Source organism: Salvelinus fontinalis, chromosome 14, assembly GCF_029448725.1.
Source record: "Salvelinus fontinalis isolate EN_2023a chromosome 14, ASM2944872v1, whole genome shotgun sequence".
Classification (NCBI taxonomy): domain Eukaryota; kingdom Metazoa; phylum Chordata; class Actinopteri; order Salmoniformes; family Salmonidae; genus Salvelinus; species Salvelinus fontinalis.
In genome coordinates, this window is record NC_074678.1 from 34037359 (window position 1) to 34053129 (window position 15771).

The 15771-nt window shown below is 48.6% G+C and overlaps 3 protein-coding genes across 4 annotated transcripts in view; 1 reads left to right on the forward strand and 2 right to left on the reverse strand.

Moving 5' to 3' along the window:
• The window catches only part of rgl1 (ral guanine nucleotide dissociation stimulator-like 1), a 43594-nt gene extending 40527 nt beyond the window's left edge, over window positions 1-3067 (reverse strand). Inside the window, exon 1 of the mRNA XM_055861481.1 lies at window positions 2745-3067. Coding sequence (XP_055717456.1) covers window positions 2745-2771 — 27 coding nt within the window. The 5' untranslated portion in view covers window positions 2772-3067. The remainder of the gene's footprint in view (window positions 1-2744) is intronic.
• LOC129869348 (putative C->U-editing enzyme APOBEC-4) lies at window positions 681-2264 on the forward strand. Its single transcript, XM_055943680.1, has 2 exons — window positions 681-960; window positions 1059-2264. The coding sequence occupies exons 1-2, from the start codon at window positions 701-703 to the stop codon at window positions 1828-1830; spliced, it is 1032 nt and encodes a 343-aa protein (XP_055799655.1). The 5' UTR covers window positions 681-700; the 3' UTR covers window positions 1831-2264.
• A 4206-nt stretch (window positions 3068-7273) lies between the features above and the next one.
• The window catches only part of LOC129810701 (procollagen galactosyltransferase 2-like), a 44196-nt gene continuing 35698 nt past the window's right edge, over window positions 7274-15771 (reverse strand). For both annotated transcript variants that reach the window (XM_055861483.1, XM_055861482.1), the window contains exons 8-12: window positions 14657-14763; window positions 14340-14472; window positions 14091-14218; window positions 13783-13989; window positions 7274-8235 (exon numbers count right to left, since the gene is read on the reverse strand). In XM_055861483.1, coding sequence (XP_055717458.1) covers window positions 7956-8235; window positions 13783-13989; window positions 14091-14218; window positions 14340-14472; window positions 14657-14763 — 855 coding nt within the window. In that variant the 3' untranslated portion in view covers window positions 7274-7955. The remainder of the gene's footprint in view (window positions 8236-13782; window positions 13990-14090; window positions 14219-14339; window positions 14473-14656; window positions 14764-15771) is intronic.

Here is a 15771-nt window from a genome sequence, read left to right on the forward strand (position 1 = left end):
GGCTAGTGTGGGTTAGTCTGTGTTGGGCTGATATGTGATTGATGTGGGCTATCCTGTGTTGGGCTTGGCGTGGGCTGGCCTGTGTTGGGCTGGTGTGGACCGTGTTGGGCTGTTGTAGGCTGGTCTGTGTTGGGCTGGTGTTGACCGTGTTGGGCTGTTGTAGGCTGGTCTGTGTTGGGCTGGTGTGGACCGTGTTGGGCTGTTGTAGGCTGGTCTGTTTTGGGCTGATGTGGGCTAGACTGTGTCCACCTTGTCCACCAAATACCCACATGTGGCCAATGGGGTCATGTTTGCTCTGTAGAGACGTCTCTACTTTCCTTCCAGTGAAGCTGTTACTCATCATGAATCAACTGAGTCAAGAGCCCAGTCTCTCCTCTCCTCTGGCATAACTGAGTCATTTCACCCCGTTACACAAGAATATCACATCTTACATAATAAGAATCAGCTATATGACTCTCAGCAGCTCAATACATCTTAAAGAAAAATATTTTTTCCCTCCTGTGAATAACAATGACTATTTACATAGAATAAATTTGTCTCTCAACAGACACACTGCAATAGATATGCCCTGCCGTTCCCACACATTTAGTTGTGCATATATTTTGGTAAAGTGGTGAACATGATGTTCCCGTGTACAACACTTGTTTACCTGGAAGATTTTCACTGTGTCTGTGTGTACTGCCCCCTGCAGGTCAGTGTTATGAGTGACCATCAGGCACCGTCCAGCTCTCCTGACTGCCCTCAGTGCCCCCAACACATCCTGACAGGAGCAGAGGCAGCCGTGTCTTACTCCCAGTTCTGTGAAGCATTTGGCTTCCCCATGGGGCCCTCGGGAGCCAGGGCCCTGCTGCTGTTCTATGAGCTATGGGACCCCAGTGGGACCTTAGTGCAGAGGGGCCAGGCTAGCAACTGTCTTGCACAAGGTCAACACCCTGAGCCCCTGCTGTTTGACCATCAGGGGTGAGTCAGAGTTTGTCACTCATACTCTCAATGCAAACTGTGTAGCAATGTCGATATTGTATGCATTTACTGCAAGGCTCTTGTGTGTGCCTCCCCAGCTACTTGTCCTCAGTACTAGAAGTATGTGAGGAAGTGAGCTACATCATACTGTACTGTAACTACACTCCGTGCCAGGAGTGTTCCCAGACCCTGATCTCCTTCTTGCTGCACTATCCCTGGGTGCGCCTGGACCTGCTCTTCTCCCAGCTCTACCACACAGCCCCCAGCCAGACCCACAGTCTGGACAACCAAACAGGCCTCCGCAGCCTGGCTGCCCTCTGGCCACGACTCACCCTCAGCCCCATCTCTGGAGCTGCTTGGGGGCATCTGCTAAGGTGTTTTGTTAGAGATGTCCCACCGTCGGCCCTACAGCTCCCCCTGCTGCCTGAGAGGGTAGAGGCGGACAGGGTTAATGCAATTCACATATCAGCTATTACAGGCATAGGCCCTGCCTTTTTGGACCTCCCACTGAGGACATACACAGAGCCTGTGGAGAGAACCCACACTCCCCAAGCGCTCACCCTGCTCCCTCCCCCACACCTGAACACATCCATGTGCATCTCCACACCCCACCCTAGGGTAGTTCATGCCCCCCTCCCAGCCTATCTTCACCCTATCAATGTGGTCAGACATGTCAGGATGCCTCCACCTTGGAGGGGTCAACCCCAATCTCCTCCCTCTTCCTCTGGGTTCTTCTCCCCCCTGCTCTCTCTGCGGCTGTCTGGGCGGCTGGTGGAGATAGTGTGGGAGGTAGAGAAGGAAGTGGGAACAGCAGTCAGTCAGTCCCAGCACAGAGACTCGAAAAGAGGAAGAAGATTCAGAAGAAAATAGTGCAGGGGAGTCACAACACAATTCTCAAAAATGAAACTGTCATGTGCATAATATTTAACCAACAATAATGAATGGAGTTGATGCCGGCTGTGTTTTGCATTGTGTGCTCCGTATACTCTGTTTGTGTTTGCTGTGAGTGTGTACTTGCCTGAATACCTGTCTGCCTACCCATGTAGATGCACCCTGTTTTGGCACTGCGCTAGAGGCTAGAGGACAGGAGGGTGAGAGGTGGGAGGACTCTGCATGTGTGCGTGAGTCTGATGCTCAGAGGGGCACAGGGTTCTGGAGCACACTGGAAAATACTACACAGCCCCATCCCTACCCAGCCTAGCTCAGCACTGCAGCCTATAGCTGGACAAACAAACAGAGAGAGAGAGAGAGAGAGAGACAGAGAGAGGGGCGGGTGGGGTGCAGCACAGGGCAAACAAATAGAAAGAGAGAGAAAGGAAGGGAAGTGACAGAGTAGAGAGAAGTGGAAAGGGGGAAACGAGGAGAACAGGAAGAGAGGGGAGGAGAAGCAGGGGAAAGCATGTGCCAGAACAGACTGGGACTGATGAACATTGCAGACTTCATCTGAGCAACCTGATGTTAGGTGTGCTTTATCGCTCTCTGCACCCCCCTGAAGTACTGTACATGTACGCATACTGCGCACACACCCTCACATATCTACAAACAAATGCAGCTCAAGTATGTAGAAAAGCGGACAGGCCAGTTCTCCAACTCCCCATCCAACATATTATTTATAAAGCTGAACACATTAATATTTCAAATCTACCGATCTCATTACAACCATACCCTGCCCACTCCAAACTAAACTATGAAGTCATTTGGTGGTGATATTAAACAAAATAGGAATGAACAGATACACAGAGAAAGGTAATAACTCAGTGTGTGTGGTCAGCAGTATTTCTTACCTGAGTGCGTGTGCAGAATCCCTCCATTAGAGAGACACTAGCATCGCCTGCTCTGCTGCATAGAGGAGGAGGACAGAAAGAGAGAGAGAAAGATGGAGGGAAATCTCTTAAAGATATGCTCTCTTCATTTTCTCGCACTCCATCATGTGTCTGTTCTGTCGTCTACTGTCGCTTGACACATTCATCTCCGCGATGCCTCTGTCCAGCAGCAGCAAATCAGAACCACTCGGCCCCAGCTTTATCTCTTGCTTTCACACTCACATACGTACACACTAACACACAGTACAGCAATCATACACTATCTCTCCCGTCGTGCTCCCTCTCCAGCTGCAGTGCTGAACTACTGACTCACACTAACAGCTGCAGTGCTGAACTACTGACTCACAATAACAGCTGCAGTGTTGAACTACTGACTCACACTAACAGCTGCAGTGCTGAACTACTGACTCACACTAACAGCTGCAGTGCTGAACTACTGACTCACACTAACAGCTGCAGTGCTGAACTACTGACTCACACTAACAGCTGCAGTGCTGAACTACTGACTCACACTAACAGCTGCAGTGCTGAACTACTGACTCACACTAACAGCTGCAGTGCTGAACTACTGACTCACACTAACAGCTGCAGTGCTGAACTACTGACTCACACTAACAGCTGCAGTGCTGAACTACTGACTTACACTAACAGCTGCAGTGATGAACTACTGACTCACACTAACAGCTGCAGTGCTGAACTACTGACTCACACTAACAGCTGCAGTGCTGAACTACTGACTCACACTAACAGCTGCAGTGCTGAACTACTGACTCACACTAACAGCTGCAGTGCTGAACTACTGACTCACACTAACAGCTGCAGTGCTGAACTACTGACTCACAATAACAGCTGCAGTGTTGAACTACTGACTCACACTAACAGCTGCAGTGCTGAACTACTGACTCACACTAACAGCTGCAGTGCTGAACTACTGACTCACACTAACAGCTGCAGTGCTGAACTACTGACTCACACTAACAGCTGCAGTGCTGAACTACTGACTCACACTAACAGCTGCAGTGCTGAACTACTGACTCACACTAACAGCTGCAGTGCTGAACTACTGACTTACACTAACAGCTGCAGTGATGAACTACTGACTCACACTAACAGCTGCAGTGCTGAACTACTGACTCACACTAACAGCTGCAGTGCTGAACTACTGACTCACACTAACAGCTGCAGTGCTGAACTACTGACTCACACTAACAGCTGCAGTGCTGAACTACTGACTCACACTAACATCTGCAGTGCTGAACTACTGACTCACACTAACAGCTGCAGTGCTGAACTACTGACTCACAATAACAGCTGCAGTGTTGAACTACTGACTCACACTAACAGCTGCAGTGCTGAACTACTGACTCACACTAACAGCTGCAGTGCTGAACTACTGACTCACACTAACAGCTGCAGTGCTGAACTACTGACTCACACTAACAGCTGCAGTGCTGAACTACTGACTTACACTAACAGCTGCAGTGATGAACTACTGACTCACACTAACAGCTGCAGTGCTGAACTACTGACTCACACTAACAGCTGCAGTGCTGAACTACTGACTCACACTAACAGCTGCAGTGCTGAACTACTGACTCACACTAACAGCTGCAGTGCTGAACTACTGACTCACACTAACATCTGCAGTGCTGAACTACTGACTCACACTAACAGCTGCAGTGCTGAACTACTGACTCACAATAACAGCTGCAGTGTTGAACTACTGACTCACACTAACAGCTGCAGTGCTGAACTACTGACTCACACTAACAGCTGCAGTGCTGAACTACTGACTCACACTAACAGCTGCAGTGCTGAACTACTGACTCACACTAACAGCTGCAGTGCTGAACTACTGACTTACACTAACAGCTGCAGTGCTGAACTACTGACTCACACTAACAGCTGCAGTGCTGAACTACTGACTCACACTAACAGCTGCAGTGCTGAACTACTGACTTACACTAACAGCTGCAGTGCTGAACTACTGACTCACACTAACAGCTGCAGTGCTGAACTACTGACTTACACTAACAGCTGCAGTGTTGAACTACTGACTCACACTAACAGCTGCAGTGCTGAACTACTGACTTACACTAACAGCTGCAGTGTTGAACTACTGACTCACACTAACAGCTGCAGTGCTGAACTACTGACTTACACTAACAGCTGCAGTGCTGAACTACTGACTCACACTAACAGCTGCAGTGCTGAACTACTGACTCACACTAACAGCTGCAGTGCTGAACTACTGACTCACACTAACAGCTGCAGTGCTAAACTACTGACTCACACTAACAGCTAAAGTGCTGAACTACTGACTCACACTAACAGCTGCAGTTCTGAACTACTGACTTACACTAACAGCTGCAGTGCTGAACTACTGACTCACACTAACAGCTGCAGTGCTGAACTACTGACTCACACTAACAGCTGCAGTGCCGCTCTGCACCTCTCTATCTTACGTCCTCTGTGGCCGTCTATCTGCGTGTATGTGTATGTATGCCTGTGTTCCTGTGTCTTTGGGGTGAGTATCTTCACATGTGCTGCCTGACAGTACTTTATTACTACAGCTTGAGAGTGAACCAAAGTATTTTAATAAACAGAATTACAACCTTGTACTCTATTGTCATTGGTCATTGAATGAAAAGGGGACTCCTACTAAATGAGCCAAGCCGTTGTTGATTTAGTCAGACATTCCCCTTCTGTACCATCGGTATCCCCTGGCTGGTTGTCCTTTGCGTTCAGGTAATAACTCTAATCAATGGAATTTGCATTATCACTCACAACCAGATAAAAAGTAGGATCAAAAGTACATTATAAACTGGGTGTTTCCAGCCTTGAATGCTGATTGGCTGAAAGACGTGGTATATCAGATGGTATACCATGGGTATGACAAAAAAATGTTGTTACTGCTCTAATTACATTGGTAACCAGTTAATAATAGCAATAAGGCACCTCGGATGTTTGTGGTATATAGGCAATATACCACAGCTAACAGCTGGTATCCAGGTATCCATAAGAACAGCCCTTAGCCGTTGTATATTGGCCATATGCTACACCTCCTCTGGCCTTATTGCTTAAATAAACCAGGGTTAGGGTAAGGGTTGAGCCAGGGTGTGGACATAGGACAAGAGGAAAGTGTGGAGAGACATGGCAGGTAACAGTCAACATGGCTCAACCCTAACTCTAACCTGTCAAATGGGGCTCCTCCTCCACCTCTGAATTCCAAATTCAACACCTGCTCATGACCAGCAGGTGGCGACATTGCCTCTCTTTCTATTTCAACAGAAGGAGGTTGAGACTCAGGGACAATTTCAACACAGACAGACAGAATATCAACATGTTCACAGGTATTTTCGCAGTTAGTTAAATCACTCAGGCAAACAAACACCACACTGGGCTCTCATAATAACTAGCAACTGTTCGTGTATGGTTAGAGGTGTGGTTCTGATATGGTTACTGTGGCCTCCTCCTTATCATCCTCCTGTCCAGCAGTAGAGGTATTCAGGGCTCAGAGGCAGACTTCTCCATATCCAACCTGCCTGTCTCTTTATGGAACTCATGTGTCTCGTAAAATCCTCCGTTCTGGACAGTTTCTCCTCTTCTCTCTCTCTCCCTTCCTCTGTTCCCCATGCAGGTCTGAGCCTCAATGACTGATTCTACGGACAGGAACAGTAAAACCCAGAGAGGAATTTCCTATAACCAGACCATGGTGCACACCGTGGGATAGAACATAGTGTACTGAATACTGAGCTGAGTGTCTACCTGTACATGCATACAGTGCACATGCTTTGACTATGACTAGGGCCCGAAAAACTGTGGCCACCAACTAAATGGGATTTACTGAACATGAATCGTGTTCTTGAGTGAAATGTTGCCGTCGACCAAAGCTGTGTCTATGCTACAGACAGTAAGGTTGACATGACAAGGTCGTGGGAACAGTGCAGTAGTTTAGGTTAGTGATACAATTGAAATAACAGCAATACACGGCCAAATCCTTACACCGTAGTCGTTTCAAACCCTGTAACCATAACAGAGATGATAGCAGGAGATATGGCCAAATCAAACAAACAAACTGCAGAGTGAATGAAAACACAGATTTGTAGCACCACCATTGCAGTTATATGAAAGGCCAGGTTCAGCTCAGAGCCAGATGAGTGTAGTCTGATCTGTGTGTAACAGGGCCAGTCTGCTATCTGCTACAACAGTATCTACAGGTTCACAGGCTGACTGTCTCAGGGGAACACTGTCCTCCATCATCTCTGTCCTGACCTGCTTCTTACAAAGAATCAAATGGCAAATGATTGTGACAGTGTGTGTGTGTGCTCTTGCATGTGTGTATGAGTGTGTATGTACATGTGTTGAGTGTGTCTGGTAGTGACAGTGATCTGACATCATAGCAACTGACAGCCCTCCTGGGTATACTTGCGATCATGGAAAAACACAAACACCAGCCTGCATGCACACAAGCGCACACACACACAACGTCATTTCAGACAGCTGTAAGATTCCTTTATTCCCTGGGCTGCCCATAAACCACATGTTATTTTTAAATTACAAAAATCATCCTTTTTTAACAATACAATAAACATTGGTTTGTGAGTTTTATCTCTGTACTGCAAACAGCAATATCTGTCTTCCACATGTTGCAGTCTCAGGTTGTCCAGTCTCTGTCTCTCTCTCACATCGTCCCTGCATGTTGTGGGTGTTCAGGTCCCACCAGTCCTTCTCTCTTGAGCCTCTTCAAGGTCTCTCTGACTGTGTGTGTGTGTGTGTGTGTGTGTGTGTGTGTGTGTGTGTGTGTGTGTGTGTGTGTGTGTGTGTGTGTGTGTGTGTCAGACCGTAGAGCGCATGGGGAATAAATACATCTGAGGTCCTGGGCCCACTTCCTCAGTGCACAGACCACTCCGCCCTTCACCAGGTATCCAATGGGGTTCACATCTCAGCCTGCTAATATGCTAGTAGACAGCAGATAGCCAATGAGAAAAAGCACTGAGCAGAGTAGTTGACTGTGTATCCAGTTGGATGGGTGTGTGTGTGGATGTGTGTGTGTGTGTGTGTGTGTGTGTGTGTGTGTGTGTGTGTGTGTGTGTGTGTGTGTGTGTGTGTGTGTGTGTGTGTGTGTGTGTTTGTGCAAAAGCACGTCTACAAGTCTCTCTCTCTTCCTTCTCAGAGTTCATCTCGTGTGGAGCGGGCGGCAGGCGGAGGTGAGTCTCCCGTCACACTGTTCTGAGCCACGGTGTGGATGCGGCCTTGCTGCTCTGTCTTCCTGGCATGCTGGTGCAGGCGGTCCCAGTCGGTGGCGGTGGCCTCATCGTCCCAGATAGTGGAGGTCTCCGTGTCACTCACGTAGCCCGGCTCGCCCGTGTAGTGGGTGGGGTACAGGAGGAGGGGCTCCACAGAGAAGGCCTTCAGGTCCCGAGGCTCAAAGTGAGACATGAAGTCGGAACTGACGGAGAGAAGGGGAAAGAGAGGAGGGTTCATTGACACATCAGAGAGTATCACACATAGAAGGAGGGAGGAAGAAATAGTCATCTGTCATCAAAGTGCATTTCGTGCACCATGCAGAATGATACAGGGGCACAGAAAGGAGAGGCTCATATATGGTAATTCAGCACCACCTGGTCAAATTTAATCATGGAAGCTGGCAGAGACACAGAGTAATAGACGGAGTATTCCAGTATCTTGAAAAGACACTTTAACATGTCATCATTAAAATATAGAACTAAGAACAGACATAGCCCTTGGTTCACTCCAGACCTGACTGCCCTTGACCAGCACAAGAACACCCTGCGGCATACTGCACTAGCTTCGAATAGTCCCGCGATATGCAACTTTTCAGGGAAGTCAGGAACCAATACACACAGTCATACAGGAAAGCAAAGGCTAGCTTTTTCAAACATACATTTTCATCCTGCAGCACTAATTCCAAAAAGTTTTGGGACACTGTAAAGTGTCCCAAAGAGAATATGAATATGAGTACCTCCTCCCAGCTGGAGAATATGAGTACCTCCTCCCAGCTGCCCACTGCACTGAGGCTAGGAAACACTGTCACCACCGATCAATCTACGATAATCGAGAATTTCAATAAGCATTTCTCTACTGCTGGCCATGCTTTCCACCTGGCTACCCCAAACCTGGCCAACAGCTCTGCACCCCCCAAGCACCCCCCCGCTTCTCCTTCACCCAAATCCAGAAGTCTGAAAGAGCTGCAAAATCTGGATCCCTACAAATCAGCTGGGCTAGACAATCTGGACCCTCTCTTCCTAAAATTATCCACCGCCATTGTTGCAACCCCTATTACTAGTCTGTTCAACCTCTATTTCCTATCATCTGAGATTCCTAAAGATTGGATAGCGGCCGCGGTCATCCCCCTCTTCAAAGGGGGAGAAACTCTAGACCCAAACTGTTACAGACCTATTTCCATCCTGCCCTGCCTTTCTAAAGTCTTCAAAAGCCAAGTGAACAAACAGATCACCAACCATTTCAAATCCCACCGTACCTTCTCCGCTATGCAATCTGGTTTCCGAGCTGGTCACGGGTGCACCTCAGCCACACTCAAGGTCCTAAACGATATCATAACTGCCATCGATAAAAGACAATACTGTGCAGCCATCTTCATCGACCTGGCCAAGGCTTTCGACTCTGTCAATCACCGTATTCTTATCGGCAGACTCAACAGCCTTGGTTTCTCAAATGACTGCCTCGCCTGGTTAACTAACTACTTCTCAGATAGAGTTCAGTGTGTCAAATCGGAGGGCCTGTTGTCCGGACCTCTGGCAGTCTCTATGTGGGGGCCACAGAGTTCAATTCTCGGGCCGACTCTTTTCTCTGTAAACATCAATGCTGAGGGTCATTATTTGATCCACCTCTACACAGACGGCACCATTCTGTATACATCTGGCCCTTCTTTGGACACTGTGTTAACTAACCTCCAAACGAGCTTCAACACCATACAACACTCCTTCCGTGGCCTCCAACTGCTCTTAAATGCTAGTAAAACGAAATGCATGCTCTTCAACCGATCGCTGCCCGCACCTGCCCGCCCGACTAGCATCACTACTCTGGACGGTTCTGACTTAGAATATGTGGACAACTATAAATACCTAGGTGTCTGGCTAGACTGTAAAATCTCCTTCCAGACTCACATTAAGCATCTCCAATCCAAAGTTAAATCTAGAATCAACTTCCTATTTCGCAACAAAGCCTCCTTCACTCCTGATGTCAAACACACCCTCGTAAAACTGACTATCCTACCGATCCTCGACTTTGGCGATGTAATTTACAAATTAGCCTCCAACACTCTACTCAGAAATTTGGATGCAGTCTATCACAGTGCCATCTGTTTTGTCACCAAAGCCCCATATACTACCCACCACTGCGACCTGTATGCTCCTGTTAGCTGGTCCTCGCTTCATATTCGTCGCCAAACCCACTGGCTCCAGGTCATCTATAAGCCTTTGCTAGGTATAGCTCCGCCTTGTCTCAGCTCACTGGTCACCATAGCAACACCAGCCCACTGGTCACTCACTGTGACCAGCTCACTGGTCACTCCCAAAGCCAACACCTCTTTGGCCGCCTTTCCTTCCAGTTCTATGCTGCCAATGACTGGAACGAATTGCAAAAATCACTGAAGTTGGAGACTTATATCTCCCTCACTAATGTTAAGCATCAGCTGTCAGAGCAGCTTACCGATCGCTGCAGCTGTACACAGCCCATCTGTAAATAGCCCATCCAACTACCTCATCCCCATACTGTTATTTATTTTGCTCCTTTGCACCCAAGTATCTCTACTTGTACACTCATCTTCTGCACATCTATCACTCCAGTGTTTAATTGCTATATTGTAATTATTTTGCCACTATGGCCTATTTATTGCCTTACCTCCCTTATCCTACCTCATTTGCACACACTGTATATAGACTTTTTTTCTATTATATTATTGACTGTATGTTTGTTTATTTCATGTGTAACTGTGTTGTTGTTTGTGTCGCACTGCTTTGCGTTATCTTGGCCAGGTCGCAGTTGTAAATTAGAACTTGTTCTCAACTGGCCTACCTGATTAAATAAAGGTAAAAAATGGCAGGGGTGCAGAGAGGGGAGAGAAGTGACACGTCCACTTCAATCAGTCAGGCCCTGTCAGCCAGAGGTCAGCTGGTGGAGGTCAGCCCCCCCCTGTCAGCCAGAGGTCAGCTGGTGGAGGTCAGCCCCCCCTGTCAGCCAGAGGTCAGCTGGTGGAGGTCAGCCCCCCCTGTCAGCCAGAGGTCAGCTGGTGGAGGTCAGCCCCCCCTGTCAGCCAGAGGTCAGCTGGTGGAGGTCAGCCCCCCCCCTGTCAGCCAGAGGTCAGCTGGTGGAGGTCAGCCCCCCTGTCAGCCAGAGGTCAGCTAGTGGAGGTCAGCCCCCCCTGTCAGCCAGAGGTCAGCTGGTGGAGGTCAGCCCCCCCCTGTCAGCCAGAGGTCAGCTGGTGGAGGTCAGCCCCCCCCTGTCAGCCAGAGGTCAGCTGGTGGAGGTCAGCCCCCCTGTCAGCCAGAGGTCAGCTGGTGGAGGTCAGCCCCCCCCTGTCAGCCAGAGGTCAGCTGGTGGAGGTCAGCCCCCCCTGTCAGCCAGAGGTCAGCTGGTGGAGGTCAGCCCCCCCTGTCAGCCAGGGGTCAGCTGGTGGAGGTCAGCCCCCCCTGTCAGCCAGAGGTCAGCTGGTGGAGCTCAGCCCCCCCTGTCAACCAGAGGTCAGCTGGTGGAGGTCAGCCCCCCCCTGTCAGCCAGAGGTCAGCTGGTGGAGGTCAGCCCCCCCTGTGGCCATTTGAGTGTCAGCACTCAAGGAGAGTGTAACCTAATGCCTGAATTTCTCCTCAGGGAGGTGAACCCTGAGAGAGACTTAGTCTGAGTGTTTAATTCTCCCAGCATCAGCACAGAGCAGGCAGAGGAGAGGAGAAACTGCAGGGCATCCCTAACCCACTTTCACACTCATTCACTCTCTCCAGACTTAGCTCTCTCTTTCTCGCTCTCAGATACTCACATATTGAAATTTCCCACACATATTACACAACCTACGTTTACCAACTACACACATTGCTGACTGTGTGTTTACATAGCACTCCTTCTCTTTCCCTCTCCTGTGCTCTCTCTCACACACACACAAACACACGCTGTGGTCTGTATTTACATAGTAATTCATACTCACACTCAGACACGCACGCACACGGATACGCAGACACACAGACGGATACACACACACACACCCTATAGAGAGGTCAGTAGCGCTGAGAGATTAATTAGCTGCACCATTAAGAGCATCTTGACTGGCTGCATCACCACTTGGTATGGCAACTGCTTGGCATCCGACCGCAAGGCGCTACAGAGGGTAGTGCATACGGTCCAGTACATCACTGGGGCCTAACTCCCTGCCATTCAGGACCTCTATATCAGGCGATGTCAGAGGAAGGCCCTAGCAATTGTCAAAGACTCCAGACACCCAAGACACAGACTGTTCTCTCTGCTACCTCACAGCAAGCGGTACCGATGCACCAAGTCTGGAACCAACAGGACTCTGAACAGCTTCTATCCCCAAGACATAAGTTAACCAAATTGCTACCCGGACTATCTGCATTGACATATGTGATGACCCTTTTGATTCATCACATACGCTGCTGCTACGGTTTATTATCTATCCTGTTGCCTAATCACTTTACCCCTACCTATATGTATAGTACATAGCTACCTCAATTACCTCATACCACTGCACATCGACTCTGTACTGGTACCTTGTGTATATAGCCAAGTTATCATTCATTACTCATTGTGTATTTATTCGTTGTGTTATTATTTTTTATATATTTTTCTCTCTACATCGTTGGGATGGGCCCTGTTTACGAAGCATGTGACAAATAAAAGTAGATTTTAATTAATTGAATTTATTTCACACACAGACACACACACAGACACACACACACACACACACACACACACACACACACACACACACACACACACACACACACACACAGTCTCTCCCTGTCCATCTCTCCCCACCCCCATGCTCAGCTCTGGATCAATGGGAATCCTGTCCCTCTCACCAGTAGCAGGAATAACCATTCCGGACCCACATTCCTCCGAGAGCCAGAGTGAGGGAAAGAGAGAGGGAGAGGAAGAGAGACGGGAAGAGAGGGGAGGACAGAGGGGAAAATGCAAAGAGGAGTAGGAAGAGTGAGGGAAAAAGGGGGCAGGGGAGCAAGGAGAGGCAGAGGGAAGGGTGTCAGAGACAGAGATGGGGCTAAGAGGGGGAGAGAGGGGTAGAGCAGGATTTCCCCAGGAGGAAGCAGACAGATAGGGAACCATTGTGTGTCCTACGAGGGACACCTTACCCATTGATCCCTGGGAACTTTCCATGGCCTATGGGAAAGGGACCCACTCCATACAAGAGAGAGAGGGGGAGACAGAGATTAATAGAGAGCGAGAGAGAGGAAGAGAAAATGAGGAGGCAAGAGAGAGATGGCGTGGGGAAAGGTGTTGAAGAGAATGAGTGAGGGAGAAAGAAGAGGAAGACGGGGACATGCTGGTGTACCTCTAAAACAGCACTCACCATACCATAGAGTCTATATGGAGGCTATATAGACACACGTATTTTTGCCTATGTATGCTTTATTGTGTGTCACACTTCATTTTTGTTCTGATTGGTCGTCTAGTCTGTTTCTAGTCTCTGTGTTTGTCTGTCTGACTTTGACTGTAACTGTCTGCATCCTCTCCGTGTTTGTTTCTGCACTCCTCTGCATACAATGTAAATGCTGTTATAAATGTAGATGCTAAAATAAGTCTGTCCTTCATGCAGATGGTATCTCAATACGAGTCTGTTTGTCTTTCTGTCTCTAGCAGTCTTACTATACACTTCCCTGTCCCTCTGTCTGTCCCCGTCGGTTCTCCTGTCCGTTCCCTGTCTGTCCGTCCCCCTGTCTGACCCCCTATCTGTCCCCATCTGTGTCAGTGCAGTCAGCCAGTCACTTACTTGGGGTGTTTGTTGAACATGACAGGGAAGAACTCATCGACAGGTAGCATCTTGCTGAAGGCCTGAGCAGCCAGCAGCTTCCTGGCCCCCTGCGCTGACAGGGCATAGCCCAGCGTCCAATAAGAGTAGTCAGCCTCCACCAGGTTATTAACCCCTTCCACCGAACGCTCCGGCTGGCGCACCTGCATACGCTTGCGCCCAACATAGCTGCAGGAGAGAGAGAGAACGATAGATGGAATGAATTAAACATAAGCCCAACATTTAGAATTACACATCATAACAATGCTACTTGTAGACTTATTTCTTACATGAGATCCCAGTCCAGCTGGGCCTTCTCTACTTCCTCTATGATGGTCATCATTCGCCTCTTAAACCTGGGCTCAAAGCGCACGTCATCCTCCAGCACCAGCACCTTGGAAAGACCACGCTCCGCCATCTGACAACAGCACAGAGAATAGGTCTGAGGTTACAAATCCGCAAGAGGACACAACCACTGAGCGCTAGGGGATCTGCATCCATCCATCTATCGTAAGGATAGTATGGTTAGTTCAGCGTACCTGTACCCAGGTGGAGTGGTGGCTGAGGAAGCAGCCTATCTCTCCTCTGGTTAAAACACGGCCAGAGTACGGGTCCTTATAACCTGGAATCATCTCTATACCCAACGCCTGCAGCTGAGAAGAGTTCAGAGCCCTGAGAGAGAGAGAAGGAGAGTGAGAGAGAGAAAGAGAGGGATTGTGATCGATGAACAGAGAACTCATTTAAACCATAGTGTCCCATGCAGCTATGCAATCTTGTGTGTGTGCGTGCGTGTGCGTGTGTGTGTGTGTGTGTGTGTGTGTGTGTGCGTGTGTGTGCGTGTGTGAGAGAGACCTACTTGCCGTCCACTGCGTCAGTGATGGTGGCCTGCAGACCCAGAGAGGCCATTGTGCTCAACATCCGATGTCTCCTGTCCAGACGACGTTTCAGATTGATCAGGAATATCTGAAACAAATGGAGGGAAGGAAGGGGGAGACAGGGAGTGAGCAATCAGGAGGAAGAGGGGGAGTAATCAGAGTAGGAAAGTAGATTTGGGAAAAAGTGGAGAGACGGGGGGGTAATGGATGAAGGAACAGGAAGTAAGAGCAGGAAAGGGAGGGTGAGAAATAAATGTCACATCAATATAAATAGTTCCTCTAAACCAGGGGTGGGCAATAAATTAGGCTCGAGGGCCACATTGGGATCTCAGAATTAAGTGAAGGGATGCAGAGAATTTTTTCGGACCGATTTGTTTTGCAAAAGCAATATGTGGGCCAGAAAAAAAGGTCAGTTATTTGAAAACTTGTATTTCCATTATCATTTCTACATACTTTCTATCTGGTTTCAGACGTTCAAGAGTGGCCTGGTGTCACGTCTACACCCATTCCTCCCCTCCGGCACTCAACATCACTGGTTTACTAACCACCGGTCCTGGCAACCATCATTACGCACACCTGGCATCAATCATTACGCATACCTGCGCTTCATCATGAGGAACACCTGGATTCCATTACCTCACTCATTACCTCCCCTTTATCTGGCACTCCCTTAGGTTCATTCCCCAGGCAGTATTGACTATGTGTTTCATGTCTGTAAGCTACTCTTGTTTCTTGTATTGTGCCATGTTCTGTTTATTATTAAACTCACCACCTGCACTTGCTTCCCGACTACCAGCGTCTACGATACAGAATACTGCCTCAACAAATGGAAGCAGCAGGAAATCAGGACATCTCCCAGATGGTTGATGAACAGGGAAACCTACTTCGTCAACACCACGACCATGTGATGTGCTTCAGTCTTCAATGTCTCAAACATACCAGAGAGGCGTTGCCTTCAATTAGTGGAGGATACTCTGCCACCAGTCGACCCAGCACACCAGTCCATGTAACAGTCCGCCCAGGTCAGCGATGCCCTTCTGTCCTTCCCAGATAGATATAACGGAACCCCATCTAAATGCAGTGGCTCCCTATTCCA